The sequence below is a fragment of the Galleria mellonella genome, unplaced genomic scaffold (genome assembly GCF_026898425.1).
Source record: "Galleria mellonella isolate WM207_F2 unplaced genomic scaffold, CSIRO_AGI_GalMel_v1 utg312, whole genome shotgun sequence".
NCBI classification, from domain to species: domain Eukaryota; kingdom Metazoa; phylum Arthropoda; class Insecta; order Lepidoptera; family Pyralidae; genus Galleria; species Galleria mellonella.
In genome coordinates this window covers 999,188-1,020,840 of record NW_026442074.1, presented here as the reverse complement: position 1 = coordinate 1,020,840, position 21,653 = coordinate 999,188, and the positions used below count along the sequence as shown (strand labels likewise).

General features: G+C 32.5%; 2 protein-coding genes across 2 annotated transcripts in view; one reads left to right on the top strand and one right to left on the bottom strand.

Moving 5' to 3' along the window:
* Positions 1–16,213, bottom strand: part of LOC113516332 (PHD finger protein 12) — a 32,919-nt gene extending 16,706 nt beyond the window's left edge. The window contains exons 1-7 of the mRNA XM_052896170.1: positions 15,877–16,213; positions 15,556–15,740; positions 12,657–12,806; positions 11,710–11,903; positions 10,682–10,830; positions 9,561–9,635; positions 9,036–9,169 (exon numbers count right to left, since the gene is read on the bottom strand). Coding sequence (XP_052752130.1) covers positions 9,036–9,169; positions 9,561–9,635; positions 10,682–10,830; positions 11,710–11,903; positions 12,657–12,806; positions 15,556–15,740; positions 15,877–15,924 — 935 coding nt within the window. The 5' untranslated portion in view covers positions 15,925–16,213. The remainder of the gene's footprint in view (positions 1–9,035; positions 9,170–9,560; positions 9,636–10,681; positions 10,831–11,709; positions 11,904–12,656; positions 12,807–15,555; positions 15,741–15,876) is intronic.
* A 3,537-nt stretch (positions 16,214–19,750) lies between these two features.
* Positions 19,751–21,653, top strand: part of LOC113515855 (14-3-3 protein epsilon) — a 32,752-nt gene continuing 30,849 nt past the window's right edge. The window contains exon 1 of the mRNA XM_031908722.2: positions 19,751–19,926. Coding sequence (XP_031764582.1) covers positions 19,863–19,926 — 64 coding nt within the window. The 5' untranslated portion in view covers positions 19,751–19,862. The remainder of the gene's footprint in view (positions 19,927–21,653) is intronic.

Sequence of the window (21,653 nt, the reverse complement as noted above, 5' to 3'; positions counted from 1 at the left end):
GTAAGTCTTAGAAAACAAACAAAATCATTTATAATATATGTATACTTTTATTTTTAAAATTTCCTAAAAACATAAAAATGAATAAAATAAATTCTTAAACCAAAACTCATTAGTTATATTAAAATTCAAAAATTGTTTTATTTCTACCAGGAAACTATTGCTCTTCGATCTAATTAGCATTGTTTAGTTAACGCGGTCGTGCTACAAGTTTGTACACATCATTTCACAGATGACGCTGTTTCTATTTTGTGCACTACTAAATCTGTTTTACCCGTTCACCCGAAATTTCTAGATACAGCGTTGCCAGTTTGGGTACTTTTGTCGCAATTATGGATAAAAATTAAGTGTTCGTGAAACAAAAATAAAAAAATCATGGTAAAATGTTTGAAAATAAGTCAAAAAGCTTTGGAGAAGTTTGCTTAGTTTTTACTTTTTTTTTTATTTTATTTATTTTTTTATTTTACATTTGTGGTATCTGTAAATCAGACAGCGTTATAAAATTAGTATAGTAATTTTGTGAGTTCCGCTAGGTGGCGCGGTACATTACACATTGTCTCTAGGAAAAATATTATTTTAATATTCATAAAGAAAACATTTAGAACTAAATTTATTAAAAATAGATAAATAATAGTATAAGTATCACGTGATAGTGTTGGTTGAAAGTTAATGTTGATAATTCAATGAAAATTTTACGTTTTATATTTGTGCAGAAACTGTGAGGAAATAACTAATTCTTGTAAATTTTGTTTATATGAGTACATTCTTTTAATAGTGACGAACACAAATCTATATACATTTTAAATATTTTTCATGTAGAATAGTGGTTATTTTTAAATTTATAAAGTTAACGGACTACCTACAAATTTTGTTTAAAAAACTCAAAGTTGGACTTTGGACTTTGTATACTCGTAACAAAATTCAACTTGTTATATTCAGCGACATCTTAATTCTGAAAGGGTTAAGGGAAGAATGAATATTATTTATACAAGATAATTACGCAGTCCTAATTTGGTAAAGGGCTAAGAACAATGTATGGTGATTAATGAGACCAATAATTTATTAAGAGTGACTATAAATACAGAATAAACTGTTTGCATCATAAATGCACACTTTTTCTCTGCGTTGATATACACTACCTCTCTGCTATTTATCTTGAGTTTCAGTAGGGAATATTTTATATTGTGCTAATAATAAAAACACTTAAGAATGGAAAATGAAAATGTAACCGTTAGAAAACAATTTAAACAAAATTCATTAAATGATATTTCCAGTAATGAATCTTCATTATTTGAAACAACGGCTGTGAGTTTACCAAATACATCATTTAATGACTCGCTGACAATGGCTGAGATACAGGAAAAAAATTATAAACTTAGAATGGACTTAAGCAGCGCTAACCTAGAAATAGAAAATTTAAACAGTGAAAATAGACATCTTCAATCTGAGCTGCGTGTCAGAAAATTATTGAAATGTACAAGAGGGTAGGTTTCTATAGCAACGATAACTTAAGTTCTGGAAAACAGGTATCCAACACTAAATATTTGACACCACTGAGGAAACGAAAACATAAACGTGTAAGGACTTCAAGTTTATCCACTCCAAACCAACGAAAGACGCTTACAGACGCACCGTTTATCGATCAGAAACAGAGTCCAGTAAAACATGAAACGCGAAAATCACAAATCGATATCGACTTAACTGACGAAACCAATAAACCAAATTCCAGTATAAATAATACATGTCCTCCGATAACCGCCGCTTTGGACTTTGTCATCGCTGGCTCTGGCAGCAATATAGTTAATGAGCGAGAAGATTTGAAGAAGCGCCACGTTATCATAATAGCAGACCAGCAAGGAAGGTACTTGCAGAGTCATCTTCAAAAACTATTGGGTTCCAACTATAGTGTGTCCTGTTTTTGGAAACCAGGGGCTAAAATTAAAAATGTTCTTGATACAGAGACAAACTTGATCAAAAAATTAAATCGTAATGACTTTGTTATTGTCTTAGGAGGTACGAATGATGTGAACCCGTATGAATTTCGATTACGTATAAATATTTGGCTAGAAACTGTATCTAATACTAATGTATTAATCTCTGAAGTACCTTTTAATCACGTTCTAAATGAGAAAAAACTTAATAATGAATTGAAATTTATATGTGGTAAATATGAAAATGTAACGTATATTGACATGAACTATTCTCGACAACGGCTTTACAGGGCAAGCATTTCATTATTTGTGAGTAGGACTTTATTAAAAGATATTTTACAAATCGAATACAAAACAAATTTAATTAATTACCGACTTAAATTATTAAGGGGGGCGATACATGTAAAAAAAAAAAATCGATTTTTTCTTTTTTTCATAAATCGTTAGAATAACATCTCAAAAATACGCCTGTAAATATTCAAAACAAAATTATCATTATTTATACATTAAAAACTCATTTAAGTGCCACGCCTCAACTCGACGCTTGAGTGCTATTGTACTCTGTAACTGAGCGCTCGATTCTCGCTACCTGCGTTTCGAATGTAGATTCTTGGGGTCTATTGTATGATCGAACCGGGTCAGCAGATGTTCCAAAAACCTTTTTTTTTCTTTAATTCTAGGTATACAAGGACTATATAGTTAACATAAAATACTTAAAACCAGTGTTGCCGTTATTTTAGTTCAGTTCAGTATACTTCTGGCATTCGTTTTGTGCGGAGTAAATTAATAAGTTAAATAAAAATGCAGTCTTATCCTAAAAATAAAAGAAATATATCAACCCGTAGTGCGAAACCACGAAAAAGACAGTTTTATGGAAATCAACACTCTAATAAAAATGAAGAAAATACGGAAGCGCAAAGTACAAGTGCGAGAAAACTCTCTAACGCTGACGAAGAAAATTATCATTACAGTCCGCTTCTAGGCTATCGATTTATCGAGTTTTTTACCGTGTTTACAGCATTGTCAGAGATTTTGATATGTCGTGATTGTAAATTACCTGTGAAATTTGAAGAAAGTGCTAACAGAGGTTTAGGTTTTAAAATCGTCGTGATATGCAAGTGTGGCCTCAAAAACATTTCTTCTGGACCATTAATCAATAATGGATTTGAAGTAAATCGCAGAATAGTGTTAGTCATGCGTCTTTTAGGTGTTGCTAGAGAGGGAATTAACTTATTTTGTAATATGATGGACATTTGTAATGGTATATCTGAAAGTACATACAATGCTATAATCTCGCTGTTACACACCACTACACAGTCGTTATTTCAAGCTTCTTGTGTAAAAGCTGTCGGCGAAGAAAAACGTGAGAACGAAAAGCATGAGCGGCCAATCTTAAATTTAAAAGTTTCTGGGGACGGTACATGGAAAAAGCGGGGTTTTAAATCGATGTATGGGGTCACAACCCTTATTGGATATTACTGTGGTAAAGTAATTGATTTAGCCGTTAAAAGTAGTTTCTGTGCAGGTTGTGCTCGTTGGAAAAATAAAACTAACACTGAAGAATATCGTGAGTGGTTCGAAGAACATGAACCAAACTGCCAAGAAAACCATAAAGGTTCTTCTGGTGCTATGGAATAAGCTGTAAAGGAAATGTTTTCACGATCTGAAGAATTATTTGGTGTCAAATACGGAAACTACATAGGAGATGGAGATTCAAAAACCTTCAAAGGAATTCTTGATTTGAATCCGTATGGCGACGAATTTCGAGTTGTGAAAAGTGAATGCATCGGCCATGTTCAGAAGAGGATGGGTACTCGTCTCCGAAAAACTAAAACAGACAATCATCTGGGCGGAAGAGGTAAATTGACGGAAGCATTAATTAAAAAATTATCGTTATATTACGGATTGGCCATTCGAAGAAACGTTAATAGTGTAAAAGACATGAAAGATGCGATCATGGCCACTTACTATCACATGTGCTCTACAGATGATAAACCAAGTCACGAGTACTGTCCATCTGGTTCCGATAGCTGGTGCAAGTGGCGCAAAGCTGAAGCTTTAGGAGAAAATCCCAAAGAAATTAAACATCCAACTCCATTACATCCTGATGTTCAACCTCATATTAAGCCAATTTTTGACGATTTATCTCGGGATGACTTGCTTAAAAGATGTTTAGGAGGTCACACTCAGAATGCAAATGAAAGTTATAATTCTACTGTCTGGCGCCTCTGTCCAAAACATCTCAACTCTGGACGGAAGATCGTAGAGATTAGTGCTTTTATATCTGCAGGGTTGTTCAATGATGGGTTAAATTTTATCTTACAACTTATGAACTCACTGCAAATTGTTATTGGCCGCCAATCCATGTCATATAAAGAGAAAATCGATGAGCAAAGAGTGAATCGAGAAAATCGTCTTTGACCACCAAACAAGCTCGTCAAGCATGTCTGCAGGAACTTGCAAAGAAAAACGAGTTCCTTGAACGTACCGAAGGACTTCTATATGGCCCTGGAATCGCTGATTAATCGGTAAGCCACTTTAATCATACAGTTTCTATGTGTCAAAACTTTAAACGCGTTTTTCTCAAAACGACATTTTTGAAATTTGCGGGTGGGATAAATCAAAAAGTTCTCAACCGATTCCAATGAAATTTTGCACACATCTACTTTACAGTAATAGCTTCTAGTTAAACCTCAAACATTCCAAAAAAATTTTCAAAAATTAACCCTTTTACCAAAAAAACCATTGAAAAAAAGGTGAAAAATCGAACTTTTTTTTTCTGAGGTGTGCCAATTTACGATTTTGTGACTTTTTTAATTTTTTTTTAGGCTTAACTAGAAGATATATGTTTTATGAACACGTACAAACTATTTTTTTTGATTTCAGATCACCGTACGAAAAGTGAGAACGCCCGCAAATTGATGGCTTTTTCCGAGAGGGTCTTGGCAGATTTATTTTTACGGCAGCCTTTTAAAAAAAAAATTTTTTTGTGTATTTTAATATATAATAAATAACCCTAAAAAAGTTCAAAAAGATTCAGTCATTCCTTCCCAGTTTAAAAAGTCCTCAAAAAACGGTAAAAATTAAGGCGATTACATGTATCGCCCCCCTTAAATAAACAATCAACAACTAGTGATAAGTATACACAAACCGAAGCGAACCATTTCAATGCCCGTGAGGTTAAAGAATATTCTCGTATTAATATGGACGCCAATCAGAATAACAATTATACTACTACAAACAATAATTTTCGCACCTAATCATATTAACATATTACATCAAAATATAAATGGCTTATTGGGAAAGTCAGATTGTCTATCTGTAGAGTTACATAATTTAGAGAACAAAAATGAAGCAATTGACGTAATTTGTATAACTGAACACAATATGATGAAAAGTGATACAAGCCTATTAAAAATACCCAATTATACATTAGTCACTCACTATTCTAGAGGTAACAGACATGGCGGATCGTGTATCTTGGTACGTAAGAATCACAGATACAAGGTTATGAATGAAATAGAGAGCTTAAGTATCAGTAATATTATCGAATGTACAGGGATGGAATTGACAGATTATAATATTTTAATTATATGCATTTACAGACCTCCAAAAGTGACCCAGGAATCTTATGAAACTTTCTTTGAAACTTTAAACAATTTATTAAGCATGTATTGCTTCAAAAAAAGAAAGATAGTGTTATGTGGAGACTTTAATATTGACATGTTGAAAGCCGATAAATATTCTTTCGAATTTAAACAGTTATTACAAGGATTCAACTTAAAGTTAGCAATCAACGATCCAACGCGTCTATGTAGTGGTACATGTATTGATAATTTTGGACATAATATGAAAGACTGTAAAACTCGAATACTTGAATTGGCTCTCTCAGACCACACAGCGCAATTATTGATGTGTCCGGTCTCAGAGAAGTTTGGTAACCCATATTGGTTTATAATGAAGTGTGATTATAGTAAAGAAAATATAGAAAAATTTAAGCATTGTCTAATGGCCATCCATTTCAAAGACGTATATAATACTAACAATCCAAATACTGCATTTAATAGTTTTTTTTGATGAATTTAAGTTATTTTATGACATGTGTTTCCCATTGATGAGAATCAGAATGCGTTCTTATCAACGACCTAAATGGATTACAAAGGGTATTATAAAATGCTCTAGACAGAAAAGAAAACTGCTTTGGAAATACAGAAAAGATCCAAATCTTCTCAATAAAAAGTGCTTCAAAACCTATTCAAGTAGACTAAAAAATATAATGAAATTAACAAAAAAAGCACAAAACAATTACTTTATTAAGACATCTAAAAACAAAACGAAGGCCACCTGGACAATAATTAATGAATATAAAAATAAAACTAAGAATTATATAACACAAATTAACAACGATCACAAAAAAATAACTGATCCTAATAGAATAGCGGAATTATTTAATATTTTTTTTATTGAGCAAGTTAAACCGCATGATAATTTCAAAGCAAGAAATATGACATCGAATAATGTAAGTTCCTTATTCATAAGACCTACAAATCCAGATGAAATTTTGACAATAATAAGATCTTTAAAAGACACTAATAGCACTGGTTACGATGATATTACAACAAAAATTGTAAAAGAAGTAGCTACTCAGATAGCACCAATTTTGAGCTATATTATAAACTTATGTATTGAAAATGGAATTTTTCCCGATAAATTAAAAATAAGTATTATAAAACCTCTATATAAAAAAGCAGATCGCGAATGTATGTCATCGTATAGGCCAGTAGCACTTATACCTATATTTTCTAAAATAATTGAAAAGGTAATTTATAAAGCTCTTTATAATTTTCTAGAAAAATATAATTTATTGGTAGAGGAACAAGTTGGATTTAGAAAGAATAAAAATATAAATTTGGCTATATATAAATTTTTGAAAAAAATTGTAGACCACGTTGATAATAGGAAACCCGTCTGTGCTTTATATATGGACCTCTCAAAAGCATTTGACCATGTAGATCATGCGACCTTAATTGAGAAATTACACACATATGGTATCAGAGGGATTTCATTAGATTTCATTAAGTCATACCTAAGTGGTAGAACGCAAGCAACGCAAATCAACAGAATATGTCCAAAATCAAAAGTTGAAATTAATTTTATATCAGACTTCAAAGAAGTAAAATATGGCGTACCACAAGGGAGTATTTTGGGCCCATTATTGTTTCTGATATATATAAATGATATCCCAAATATAACTACTAACCCTATGATATTATTTGCAGATGATAGTACCGTAATATGTAGTGATGAGAATTCGAATGAACTTGAAATAAATATTAACAATACAATAAAAATATTAATAGACTGGCTAAAGGAAAATAATTTAAAGATAAACTTAGATAAAACACATTTTATGAATTTTAGTAATCGTCAAAATAATTTGACATCTTTTAATATCGATTTTAATGGAAAAAAAATAAATGAAGTGAAAATTACGAAATTTTTGGGATTAACGATTGATAATAACCTGACATGGAAACATCATATAGAAAATATTAATAGCAAAATAAACCAATTTTCATACGCATTACGCATGTTGTCTAAGATTGTTAATCAGACAGCGGTATTGACTGCATATCATGCATATGTTGAATCCTTACTAAGGTATGGTGTCATATTTTGGGGCAATTCGACATATAGAGATATAGTCTTCAAGACTCAGAAAAGGTGTATTAGATCTATGTGCAATTTGAAAAGAACTGATACATGTACGACTTCATTCAAAAGACTGAATATCCTGACTTTTCCAAGCCTTTATATTCTTGAAACAATGTTGTTTGTGAAAAAGAATAAACTTTTATTTGAAAAGTTAAAAAGTGACCGTAATACCGATAAAATTCGCGTTCAGCCTCACGTCACAGCATTATTTGATAAAAGTTTTTTCGGTATGGTCTCTAAAATATATAATAAATTCCCGAAAGCATTTAAGGAAATAAACAGTTTAAATGTATTTAAGAAAAAAGCAAAAGAATATTTGACAGCCAAATGTTACTATACGTTGCATGACACTACAGTGATAAATATTAGACATGCAATTTAATTATTTTTATTGACATTTTTTACATTTTATTATTATTATTGACATTATTTTTATTATTATAAGTTATTATTACTATAATTTTATATTGTACATGCCGATATGGTAGAATATGGAATAATGGACATGTAATTATTTTTTTCAACTAATGTATGTACCCATATTCGTGCAATAAATGATTTGATTTGATTTGATTTGATTTGATTTTTTCTCGTTCTCTTTGTGGTTACATGGCAAAATGTAGAGAACTTGATACAAATTTGTGCTTGAGTACAATGAAGAAAGTTCTCTAGGTTTAAAGAAAAAATATTTAATATTTGAGTAACAACTAATTATTTTAATGGCAACCCTGCGGCTAGAGATCTACCTACATTGTGTTGGCATGTTATTGTGATTAATAAGCGACTACGTGTATTTCTGTTTTTCGATTTTAATTGTGACCTAGCTTGTTCTAACTGAACTCTGGACAAGTACAAATCAGATGACAATGCAATATTAATATGATAGAGGAACTTCGTAATTAAATGATGCAACCCCAGTGAGTTTGGGCTCATTTGATTCGTCTTGGCAAGTACTTTGATACTAGATGGGAACCAGGATCTGATGTTGTAGCTGGAAGGTGGCTATAGGAACTCCGTAATTAAACGACGCAACCTCATCGAGTTTGGGTTCGTTTAATTCGTCTTGACGAGTACTTTAATACTAGATGGTAACCAGGATCTGATGTTGTAGCTGGAAGGTGGCCATAGGAACTCCTTAATCAAACAACGCAACCTCATAGAGTTTGGGCTCGTTTAATTAGTCTTGACAAATACTTTGATACTAAATAGTAACCAGGGTCTGATGATGGAGTTGCAAAGTGGCCATAGGAACTCCGTAATTAAACGACGAACATTTAGCGAACATATGAAAAATAAAAATTAAGCCGAAGAATAAACTACTTAGAGCTTTTCACTTGTTTGTTCAAGATGATGTATCTGTACTAGTATAGTATTATCTGTGACCATACTAACCTGAAAGGAGGATGTGGATTTCTGGCACGCCTGATGAAGTCCACCTTGATGGCATGCTGGTCTACAGGTCCTGTGAACTTCTCCCATAGCGCCACCCGCTCCGTCGCCGATATTGAATTCACTAGCTTCCAATCCTGCAAGAAATATGTTTACTGTATTTCTCTTTTGGGATAACCTCTAAAATTAAATGAAAATTACAAATGGTCCTAATAGTTAAAATAAATTTATAGAGGATTGTATTTTTTATGTACAAGAGATGATGACTGATTGATTAAAGATGATGTGCATAATCATCATCATATCAGCCTTTAACTGTCCACTGCTGAACATAAGTCTCCCTCATGGAGGAGTTTCACCAATAGTTGCCATACTTGGCAGGCAGGTAACCACAGTTAAGCTTTGAGGGACACTGTTGTTGTCATCCCTCGTCCTCCCTTAGTTGCCTCTTACGACACTCACGGTAAAGAAGGGATAGCCCTTTCTATGCTGGGACACACAGGGCAAATGTACATAATGATTACTTACGATGTACTGCTCGACATGATTAGGACACATCCACCGACCAGTGGGCAGAGCAGTCAAAGGTGGATCCAGACAGTCCTGTAACAACATTCCTATATTAAAATTAGCTGTATCATTTGTGAATATGTATATTCTTTTATGCAACTTAAAAAGCCAAACAAGCTGATGGACCACTTGATGGACTGTCGTCTATAGACATGAATTATTCATCATCTATGCTAATATTATAAAGCTGAAGAGTTTATTTGTTTGAACGCGCTAATCTCCGGAACTACTGGTTCGATTTGAATAATTATTTTTGTGTTGGATAGTGCATTTATCGAGGAAGGCTATAGGCTATAAAACATCACGCTACAAACAACAGAAGCAAAGCATCAATGAAAAATGTTGCAAAAACGGGGAAAATCACTCATATTTGAGGGCTTCCATTGTATGTGCTGCGTAAATGGTTCAAGTTACCAAAAAATATGTATGAAAGAATTATTCCTCTTCAAATGATCTAAAAAAAGCCCAGGAGGATATATGTCTGTCTTTTAGGATTGACTCACTGTAAACTTTTTTTATGGTAATCAAATTTGTTCGAAATTGATGCATTATTGTCAATTATTTGCCAAAGAGTTTTATCAACATAATTTAAACAACACAGAAGTACTTTAAAATATATTCTTTTGAAAACTTCTTATCATAATAACAGAAATTGACGCTGACGAAGTCGCGAGCAACAGCTAGTGTTATATATAACAACGTTGGATTTAGTAATGTCCTGGACATGACTGAAGTGAGAGCGTATACTGTGTTGCCCATGATACCCTTCTTGCGTTGCTATTCCTGAGGACAATGTGTTATGCCTCTGTACCCTGTAATTTCGTTGTCATATCCCACTCTTCAAATCAAAACTTGTGTTTCGGTTTGAAGGTTGTTGTGGATCATCCATAGACTAAATATGGGTCCCCAATATAACTAGTTAATTCTGATACTAACTTAAAATATTTCTATTTTAAAGTTATTATCATTTAACCAAAAGATTAATCCACTGCAGCAACAGCAGCTTTCAAATGGCCTGGCAAACAAAGCAGACAGTCACTGAAATGGCCATAAGTATGAACGTGTGAGTATGAAATGACCTGGTGAAAGAGCAGGGGGCAATAGTCGCACTGTAGCAGCGGCGCCAGCTTGCAGGTGGCCTGGCATATGAAGCAGGTCTTGGCGGGCAGCGGCACGCAGCCCCACGCGTCCACCGTCACCAGCGACGCGCCGCCGTTCTTGCTGCCTTCTGGAAACGTCGTATTCTTATTTTAAACATTTTTTATGCAACTCGAAATTACAAAATGAGAGTGCACCCTCTGGAAAGTGAAAACTGTTACCTACATACATTAACAAGATCATGGACTTGATAAAATATACTTGAGACATCATAATACTTCTCATATGGGGGGAAGGACTGTTAGTAATAGGGAGATTAGTCCCAATTGCCATCAATATACCCTATAGGTTTATTAAGTCGACCTCCACATGGTACCCCCCTGGAAACTATCGTGACTAATTTATCATTAAATTCGTCAGGATGAGCTAACTAACCTGCTTTTTCATCCTCACCTATCTCCTCTTACTGGTACTCCGCCAGTGTATACTGATAGCGCAGGCGGGGTTACCATGCCATTTTCACCCATTAAAAAAATACTTCTCATGCATTATCTTCACATACTTAGGAGAGAGTATGAAGGAGAGCATAAAATTAACACTCATTACATTTTAAAATTATAATATTTTAAGAATAAGGATTCAAAATATTTCACTGAAATAAATGTGCTAGTAAAATAAATCAACATACTAAACACATTTAGTGATGGGTGAAAATGGTATGGTAACCCCTCCTGCACTAACGGGATACACTGGCGGAGCACCAGTGAAGGGTGATTGATGAGAATGAAAACAGGCCAGTTAGCCCATCATGATGAATTCATCAGGAATTAACCATGATAGTTTCCAGGAGGAACCGCAAGGAGGACGACCTGGTTGGGTATATTGCTAGCAATGGGATTTTTAGTCTCCATTACTAACAATCCCTTTTCTCCCTCTAACACATTTATTAGTTATTGAGGGCAGGGTTCTCACTATTAAAAAAGATACATTTTATTTAAATTCGAAATACCTTTATCAGTCCCAGGAAATATGCAAGGTATTCTCATCTCCCTTGGCAATTCAAATTGTTTCGGGTTCATAATCTTGGCCGCCTTCACTAGAACCTCCATCGGAGTCAATTCCTTCTCTGGCTCCTTTTTTTCCTCTTCATCCTCTTCTTTGACCTTTTTCTTTGTGGAATTGGTACGGTTGTTACGAAGGGACCTGCAATGTATAATTGTTACACATAGATATTTATTTAATATTATACCCATGGTTTATGAAGAAAAGATTCCAACATACTACATGTTAATTAATTAGTTTTTGTCTGTTGTTTTATGGCTTATTAAAAAGAACAAATTGATAATTTAAGATTGTGTACCACAAATGAAAAACTAACTTCAAAACCAGTTATTTTAATCCAAAAACTAAACTGCTGAACTGATTTTGATAAAATTTCTATAGGAACAATCTGTAAGTATATCTTTTCAGATAAAAACGTATTTTTCAGATCACTTTACAACTAATGGATTTATAAAAAAAAAAACAACCAAATCGAGAACCTTCTTTTTTTAATTCGGTTGAAAATAGAAGAATACAGTTACAATAATAGTATAAGATATAAAAAATGGGTGAAGCAAGAAATGTATTTAAGACATTGTAGCTTGATACTTCTATGAGGACAAATAAAGAATTGGTCACAATTTTACTATGCCACTTGATAAAAAATATAATTTAAAAACAGCTCAGATTCTTTATAATCTGCTTTTGCAATCAAAAAAAAAGTTTGTAACAATGGATGGATGTTTGTTACTCTTCATGTAAAACTTTTGAATGAATTTAATGAGTTTAAATCATATTTGGTATGTGTGTACATAGGACACTTTACATATTATTCACAAAGGTGAAGACAGAGGATACAGCAGTGATAAACAGATTTTCAATGATTTTATACTGTACCACTATAACAAAACCCACCTGGTCCTCTTTTCTGTGTCAGATTTGTTATCAGCAGGGGACTGTGCTCGGCTGCTGCGTGAACTAGCTGGCTTTTCGGCATCAGAGGCTCGACACTCCCGACACAGCCACAACCCAGCTGGTATATCATTCTCATCCAAAGGTGGGTCACTGGAATTATTAAGAGATTGGATAAAGCTGAAGGAATAATATAAACAGTTACTATGCTACAATTAGAATATGTATAAACAATAATTGCATAAATTTTACATATGCAAAAAATAAATCTCCTCCTTTCCTTTCCACTTTGGGTATTACTGGAAGAAAACTCTGTTAGAGTTAAGCTCACCTTTGTACTTTTGATTACCTCTATTATATTCTTATAACTGGTGTGTACAACAAAGAATTAAAGAAATAAAAATAAATGAGTATTTCATTGTTAAATTATTTAAATAGTAAAGAAGAGAACGTGAATACTTCTCCCAACATGAAAAATTTTATTATATAATATTTATATTAAATGAAATATTTTATCTCCCAATTTTAGACAGAAACTAGACTAGACATGTTGTTTTCAATTAAAATGAGCTAAAGTTTAACACTTCCCAGTGCAAACATTGGGGAGGAAAGGATTGTTACTAATGTGGACTACCAGTCCCATTGCTAGCAATATACCCTGTCAGGTCTACCTCCACTGGGTCCCCTTTAAAAACCATCATGCTGGATCCCAGGTATATTGATCTCGATAGGCTAATTGACCTGCCTTTTTATTATCACCTGTCATCGCTCACTGGTGCCACTACAGTGTATACCATAAGCATGGGCGAGATTACCATTCCTTTATCATCCATTAAAAAAAAAGTGCAAATATTGTGCGCACTTATATATTTGGTCAACATTCAAGTTCAATATAAAAGGTTGAGTTGCGTTCACACAAAATGTATGCAATTGTATGAATACTATTATATTATTATTCATTTGTATGATATATATATATATATATATATATATATATATATATATATATATATGAAAGAAGAATTATTTATCGAGCAAGAATGAATGGAGATGTCGGTATAGACGGACGTATGTCGACCAAATAGGCGACGTGCTGAAGAAGGGCCAAATTAAAAGTACCCGTAACCGACGAGCGTGTATGACAAGATTGATGAATGTGGAAGAAGGGAAAGAGGTTTGTTTGAATCGAAGCATTTGGCGTTCCATTGTTTCTGCCTACCCTAATGGGAGACAGGCGTGACAGATATGTATGTATGTATATATATATATATACAGTTATTCTGTTAATTATAAAAAGCTAGTTTTTAATCTTTTTATCTTTTACATCCAACTTTTATATTTCTATGTACACCATGATTGTCATACATTTTATATGTCTATAATATCATAGAGGGACATTTAAAGTATCTATATACAACTGCATATACTTTACTCATCTGTTATATGATAAAATACACTCCTCGCAAAAATTAAGGGAACATAAAAATTTTTGAAATTTTTGGGTGATTTTCAACAGGCTGTATTTCAGTGAAAAATAATCGTACAGGAAATTTAAAAAAAGGGTTTTGAAGCTTGAAAACTCTAGTTTTCAGATTTTTTGGTGAAAAAAATTTTTGAGCTCCGGTTTCCATGCAATTCTTAAACAAAGCTGAAAATAATTTTTTTTTTAATTTTCTAGGTTTCGTTTTTCACTCTATGGGCATGGAAAAATTTTTTCGAGCTACTCCATTGTATAGGTCTCTTAGCGTGTTTATTCAGCTTCAAAAATCGCTTTGGATGGCTCAATTACGACCATTTGTCTCCGAGATATCGAACTTTGAATGCAAAAGCATCCTTTTCCATTCAACTGCTAATATCTCTGGAACTACTGGTCGCACAGCAAGCGGGCGCCGATATATATATATATATATATATATATATATATATATATATATATATATATATATATATATATTGAAATTTTGGAAAAAATAAGGGAACAAGGTTTTTGTCCCTTAAACTCACCCTAATCCATTCAAAAATCAATAATTTCATTTGTTTTTCACTTTTTAATCAATTTTTTGTTTTTTAAAAATTCATTATAAAAAAATATCGAAAAAAATCAAGAAAATTTTTAAGAAAAATTTTTTTTTGAAAATTCGAAAGAAGTTTAAAAAATTAAAAAATTTTTTCACCAAAAAATCTGAAAACTAGAGTTTTCAAGCTTCAAAACCCTTTTTTTAAATTTCCTGTATGATTATTTTTCACTGAAATACAGCCTGTTGAAAATTACCCAAAAATTTCAAAAATTTTTATGTTCCTTTAATTTTTGCGAGGAGTGTAGTATTATAATAAACTGCAGGTAGTTATACAGAATAGCTACATTACACATAGGAGATGGCCACTTTCTATATAAGAAGGGATTATTAGTAATGGAACTAGCTGCTCCATTGCTAGCAATGTACTCTATCGGGTCTACCTCCATACAGTCCAAACAAACCAACTTAGTGAATTCTTTATGAATTTGTCACAATGGCCCAACTGACCTGCGGGTCTACCATGAAATGAAATAACGAAAATTCGGACTCAATTTCGTGTTTTTGTTTATACCAAAATCGGACCAATAAATGGAGTTTAACATTTCGTTCGTCATACATCCTATCATAAAAGTCCAAAGGAACAATATTTTAACATTTTTAATATTTCCAAACGGTATGTATTACGTAATTTTAACATCAAATTTCTGTTTCGTTTGGCTCCGAAATTTTGGAAAACATTTCATGGTAGGCCCTCTGCTTTCATCCTCACCTATGATCGCTTACTAGTGCCCCACTAAATGTATACAGTTAGCATAAGCGGGACTAACATTCCATTACTATTCATTAAAAAAAATCTATATTATTCAAGCATATAAACCACTCACTAGCATCCAAGATGGAAACTAGCTGGACAGCGGTCACAGCATATGAGATCGCCGCCCTCTCCACAAGCATCGCAGGAGTCATGGTTGTGACCTTTGCCTGGCCTCTTATAGTATGGATGTTGAGACTTCTTTGACTTTTGGACATTCAAGTCTTCATCCGGCGGCTTTATAAGCGCCCGTATGAGCTAAAAAGCATCACAGACATATCATAGAGAATTTATTTGCATCCTGACAAATACAATAAGAATTAATATAAAATGGCGCCATTCCTATACAAGCACACGATTTTTAGTTCAATAAAAAGTTGATAAAGTAACAAACCGGCATCAATCCGCCCGATGTATCTAAGTCATAACCAACGTTAGACATTGTTGCGCCTCAAAATGAGTACAAGTTATAAATATTAAGGTAGCCACAGGGAACTAAAATTTGTAAATATAAAAAATAGATGTGAACACATGAAAAAAGCCCTACTATTCAGTATACTGTACGATTTAAGGATACATTGTCATATAAGAATTAATAAAACAAACAATATACTTGAATTTATGTAAAGAATAGCCGTATAACATGTATTAATTAAAGACAAAATGCATAAAGCGAGTTCTAAACGAAATAAATAAAACGGATTCGTTTATGAAAATGGCCGCCCGGAGGAACGAAATGACGTTTAAAGTTTGACATTTAAAGTGTTGACCAAACGATAGAGAATTTGATGAAAATTTAAGTTGATACAATGTAATTAAATTCTACTAAATATTTTTTTACACTATTACAAAACAACATTCCTTCTTTTTTTCAACATTTAGTCATGAAAAAAAAAATAAACAGAAACTACTTCTTTTTTTTTATACAACTTAGAATGGCAAACAAGCTGACGGCCCACCTGATGGAAAGTGGTAACCGTCGCCTATAGACATGAGCAATACCATGGACATAACAGAGTGTACTGTTTCGCCAATGATACCCCCCATGCGTTGCCATTCCTGAGGAATCAGGTGTTATTTCTCTGTACCCAGTAAATTCACAATATATCCCACTCTTCAAACCGAAACACAGCCATGCAAACACAACTGCTTATATATATATATATATATATATATATATATATATATATATATATATATATATATGTGTGTGTGTGTGTGTGTAAGGTGTTACCAAATTATCTACATACAGGGCATAAAAGGAATTTCATGTATAAGTAGTATGAAATTATTTAAAAAAAAAGAAAATATAAATACTTAAATTTCTCCATTACATTTAAAACGTCCTCATAATTACATTTTTCTCTATCACATTGTGCTCGCGCTCACTCCGTCAGTATTAGCGTAACGTTGCAACAGCGTGTCACAAACCAAACATCAGCTGTTCACTAAAACCACTGATATTCTGATCTTGCAATCGTAACTTACTAATAAACCTACTAAAATCGTTACTTACTAACGTAAATGTATTTAGTCACATAAAAAAGAGGTGGTGAACTTCCACAACACAAATTATTGCGTATTACAGTCAAATTAGTGTAACATCTTTACGCGCCTGTTTATTGAGTTATTTTAAAAAAATGAGACTTTATGTCAGCTATTTAGTTACTAAAAAAGGGATGGTGGTAACTGCAAAGCGTATTACAATGACTTGGCGTATTTAAAGTTCATCTCCTTATTTACAACACACTTCTTTGTTTACACTATTATTTACACTAAACAAAGTGTTGCATTAATTCACGTTATTTTTAACACAAATGTACGCGCGTTTACGTAGTTTCTTTGCACTTGTAATAACGAGTCCGTTTTACTGTTATATTTTGTTCAATGTATGTGTGATTCGCGATTTTTATTGATCCACATTTGCAATATCATATCTGGTTTCATCATAAATTAAGTCTTTCAAATTACTGCATAAATTAAAAATCCCAGCGCAGTTAAAGGTCATTGAATACCTTTATCCAACTCATTACGTGATGTATAATTACGGTAGGCATGGAGTCCGATTTACGTGAACACCAAATTTTTCTTGAAATAATATCACTGCATGCACAGTGATATTAGCAGATTGCCGAAAACAAAATACAATGTATTACTATATTCCCTTAAAGGGAATGCAGATAATTTGGTAACAATATACATATATTATAATAAATAGTTTAATTATACGCATTAAATTATACGTATTTAATATTTTTGTGCAATATTAGTTTTTATATTTTATGCACGAAAAATTATTGCGCCACCTACCCCCTTCTATATGTTATTCTTTAACCAAAGGTCGTCTCAAAGAGATTGCCCTGGCGATAAAATTGCCTTTTGTACCTTTATTTATGTATTTCAATCTGTTTTATGTTACTGTATTTCACTTGAATTATTCAATTATCATTGTATATTTTTATATTTCTTGTACAATAAAGAATTAAATAAATAAATAAAATCTGTTATTAATTAAAAAAAAATGTTTTATTGTAACATTGTTATCTCGATAAAAAATTCTCTAAATTGTTACATGCTAAGAATTAATACATAAGATAGATCTCCTTCTATTAAGAGGTTTAACCAATAGTTATGCTTGGGATGCGGATTGACATAAGCAGTTAAGCTTTAGTGATATTTTAAGAGGAACATTGCTGTCTATTCCTAGCCCATTAAATTCCTTTAGTAATTTTACTGGACCAGGTTGGATTTCTTGTAATGGCCACACTACTAAGAATTGTATATCAGGGAAGACACTATAGTTTCTATCTTTCTCTCTCATCTGCGCCGCCATTATAAACTTGTATTTTGTTTTCCTTGAAAATAAAATAATAAACACCTTTTTTAATTAACCCAGAACAGTATAATCAAAAATCTTTCTTCTTAGAGTCCAACTTTGACTTATAATACATACATAGATACATATTTGTCACGCCTGTTTAATTTATAAATCTATACATATTTTATTTATAAATCTATACGTATAATAAAACTGTAGTGGTCGAATGTCTGTACATAGAAAAAAATAACTATAAACCGAGTCTGGGGGATGTTAGAAGTGAAATAGAACAGATGCAGATTTTTAAAAAATTTTTGTTTCTTTCTATTTGTACAGGCTAATCTCTGAAACTGTTGGATCGATTTAAATGAAATTTTGTATGACGGTACCTTGCATCCCCGGTCAACATTTTAAATACTTTTAACCACTGAAAATTAAAGGACTCCCGTAGGATAGTTTAAAAACTATAATAACTTATATAGCTTAGTACACAGCCTATGTACTTCAGTAATTTTGACCTAAGACAAAGAGTGAGAACGACACGTCATTTATTAATTTTAATCCAGTATTCTCAGACATAATAAATAGGTAAATATGTACATCGATACATCAGTTCAAGGTTATATACCATGTTCTTGTAATACAATTAAAGTAAGTTTAGTGTCGTTTTTTAAAAGTCGTAAGTTAGAACTATTTTCTTTTATTTTATAATCGTATCAGTAGTTCACTACAATAAGAAGATTAAAAATGTTAATCAAAGTAATAATAAATACAAAGTCGCGTGCATTAGCTAGTGATAGAATATGTCTGTGGGGTAAAATATAAATGAGTATGGACGTACTTGTTAAACGATTAATTTACGGCTCCGTAAATGGTCAATTTAAATCAATCTCGTTTATGCTACACTACTCCCTTTTAGTTACCTACTGGTGGTACTTAATAGCTTAACCGATTGTTATGAAATTTAACATACTCCTCACACTATATATTTAAAATAAAAAAGAACATAGCTTACAATCTATCCCGGCCAATGAAAATATCCCGGTCACACAGATGAAGTCGCGGGTGAAAGCTAATAAGTTATATATACTCGACACTAATATTTTATGTTAAGGAATAGATTTATATGTAGTAGTCTGTTATTACTAAATTGATTATCATTTAATACAAAACATAAAGAAATCTTTAATTAGAAAATTTTGCAAGATAATAAGACTACTGCTTGTTTACTTATAGTAATTATCAAAAATGCTACTTTCAATAGGTTGTTTATTAATCTAAGTAATTTAATAAAAATTTAACGAATTAAGTTTAAATTTATTCTATATGTATGGCACAAAAGGTGTAGAATATGTCTAAAAAGGAAAATATCTTGTTCATTGATTTTTTTTTAATATTTGTTATGGCAACAATATATCAACGGAAGTTGCCATTTCTATGACGTCATGGGCGGAGTTTAGTTGAAGATCGAATTCGGATTCGCTTGGCGGGCGCGGCCATCTTGGTGAATTAGTGACCTGGCCATTCGTTTTTAGTTAGTGAAAAATCATTTGTCATCCACAATGTCGGAAAGGGAAGATAATGTGTATAAAGCCAAGCTAGCTGAGCAGGCTGAGCGCTATGACGGTAAGTACATATTTTCGCAAATATTCTCTGTATCGGGATGAAAATTGTATCCTATTTTCGCCGACAGTTGAAAGACGATTTAGTGATAGACTTATAAAATTTTAGTCTAAAATGTCTAGAACCTCCTTCCAACTACATATTTCAGGCATACAACTATAGTATTGCCCTCAATTTGTAATACTTTATCGGAAATTTAATAAATCAATGGCATTCGTTAGGCTTGGTCAGCGATCGATGCGTCATCCGCCGGTGGGAGATGCCCTTTCAGTTTTTTGTAATATTTGAAGTAATGAAAAGACGTACATTATACTGTAAAAAGATTACGATGGAACTACATTAGAATTTGGTATTTAATTACACACCTGTCTTCGTTTCTGTGCATAAACTACGTTTTCTAAAATGAAAAATTGTCTCCTTAATATCTCGTGCCTCAGAGCTCGAGTACGATCGATGTTGTCGGAGGTCATTCATGCATGTCGTACTTTAGGCAAATCAATCTGTTGCAGCTGGTGGAACGTTCCAGAGTTGCTAGGAAGCACGAATTAGTGGCGACGCCTCTTTGGTTTCACCTATTGTTCGCAGTTTAGCACGACGGGTAGAGCTACCTGTGAATACGGAATATTATCATGTACATCATTGAATGTAGATAATGCACTCATTGTGTCGTGAATTATCTCGAGATAAATCTCACTCTCACTGATAGTGATGTGGGCCGTGTGCCACTAGTTTATCCTTCACATTGAACCAACGTCTAGTTCATTGAACTTAGGTCGCGAAATTAACTAAAATCACTCATAGCCTAACAGATGGACTTGCCCTGCCTTTTTTATAATAGAAAAATTACTGTAAAGAAATTTTTTCATTATTTCTTTGTCTTTAATTATGAAAAGTATATAATTAATAATTCATGTATTAGAAGGGAGAGTCACAGTTAATTAGGTCATATAATGACAATTATTAAATGACTGCTGACCCAAATCTACAATGTACCTCTTTATATACTAATTATTTATGCATGAAATGTTATAAAGCTGTTTCAATTCAGTTCAAATTGGGTGAACAGCATTCATAAAGAGCTGCATCACTTCATACAATGTGTAATATTCTTGAGAATATCTATTGACCCAGAAACTGAAAACTCAAGTATGGTCTAGAATATCTGCCAGACTTTGTGAATCAAGTCTGACCTGCTTTCATTATATTTTTTGTTGTGTTGCCCAATATGCATAGCTATAGATCTGCTGAGATTAATTTGTAATTTGCAGGTAAATGTACCAAAAATATTCAGGAAAGCAATTTAATTTTATTGCTATCTAATTATGATGCATAATATAAAATCCTTGTGATAAAATCAACATTACTTCTTGCAACATGTTATAAATAAAGTGTGACAAGGTCTAATGCAGTAAATTATTTCATCACAGAATTTTAGAATATTGTATCCAATAGTCTTCATTGAATTTAATAACATAATTTTCTATGTTTCTCATTATCAATGACAATTGAAGACATGAATGGATGAAAGAGAAACATTTGATGGAGGTTTTATGTGTGTACTAACAACTATTATAGTAATTCAGTGTAAGTTACATCAGTATGCATACAGTACCTCCTAATGCCTCCATAAAATCGAACAATTTTACTGAAGGTAACATGTCCATCCATATTCTTCATGTTTTTATTTAATTCATAATTGGCAAAGGGGCTGACTATAGCTGCACTTTCTG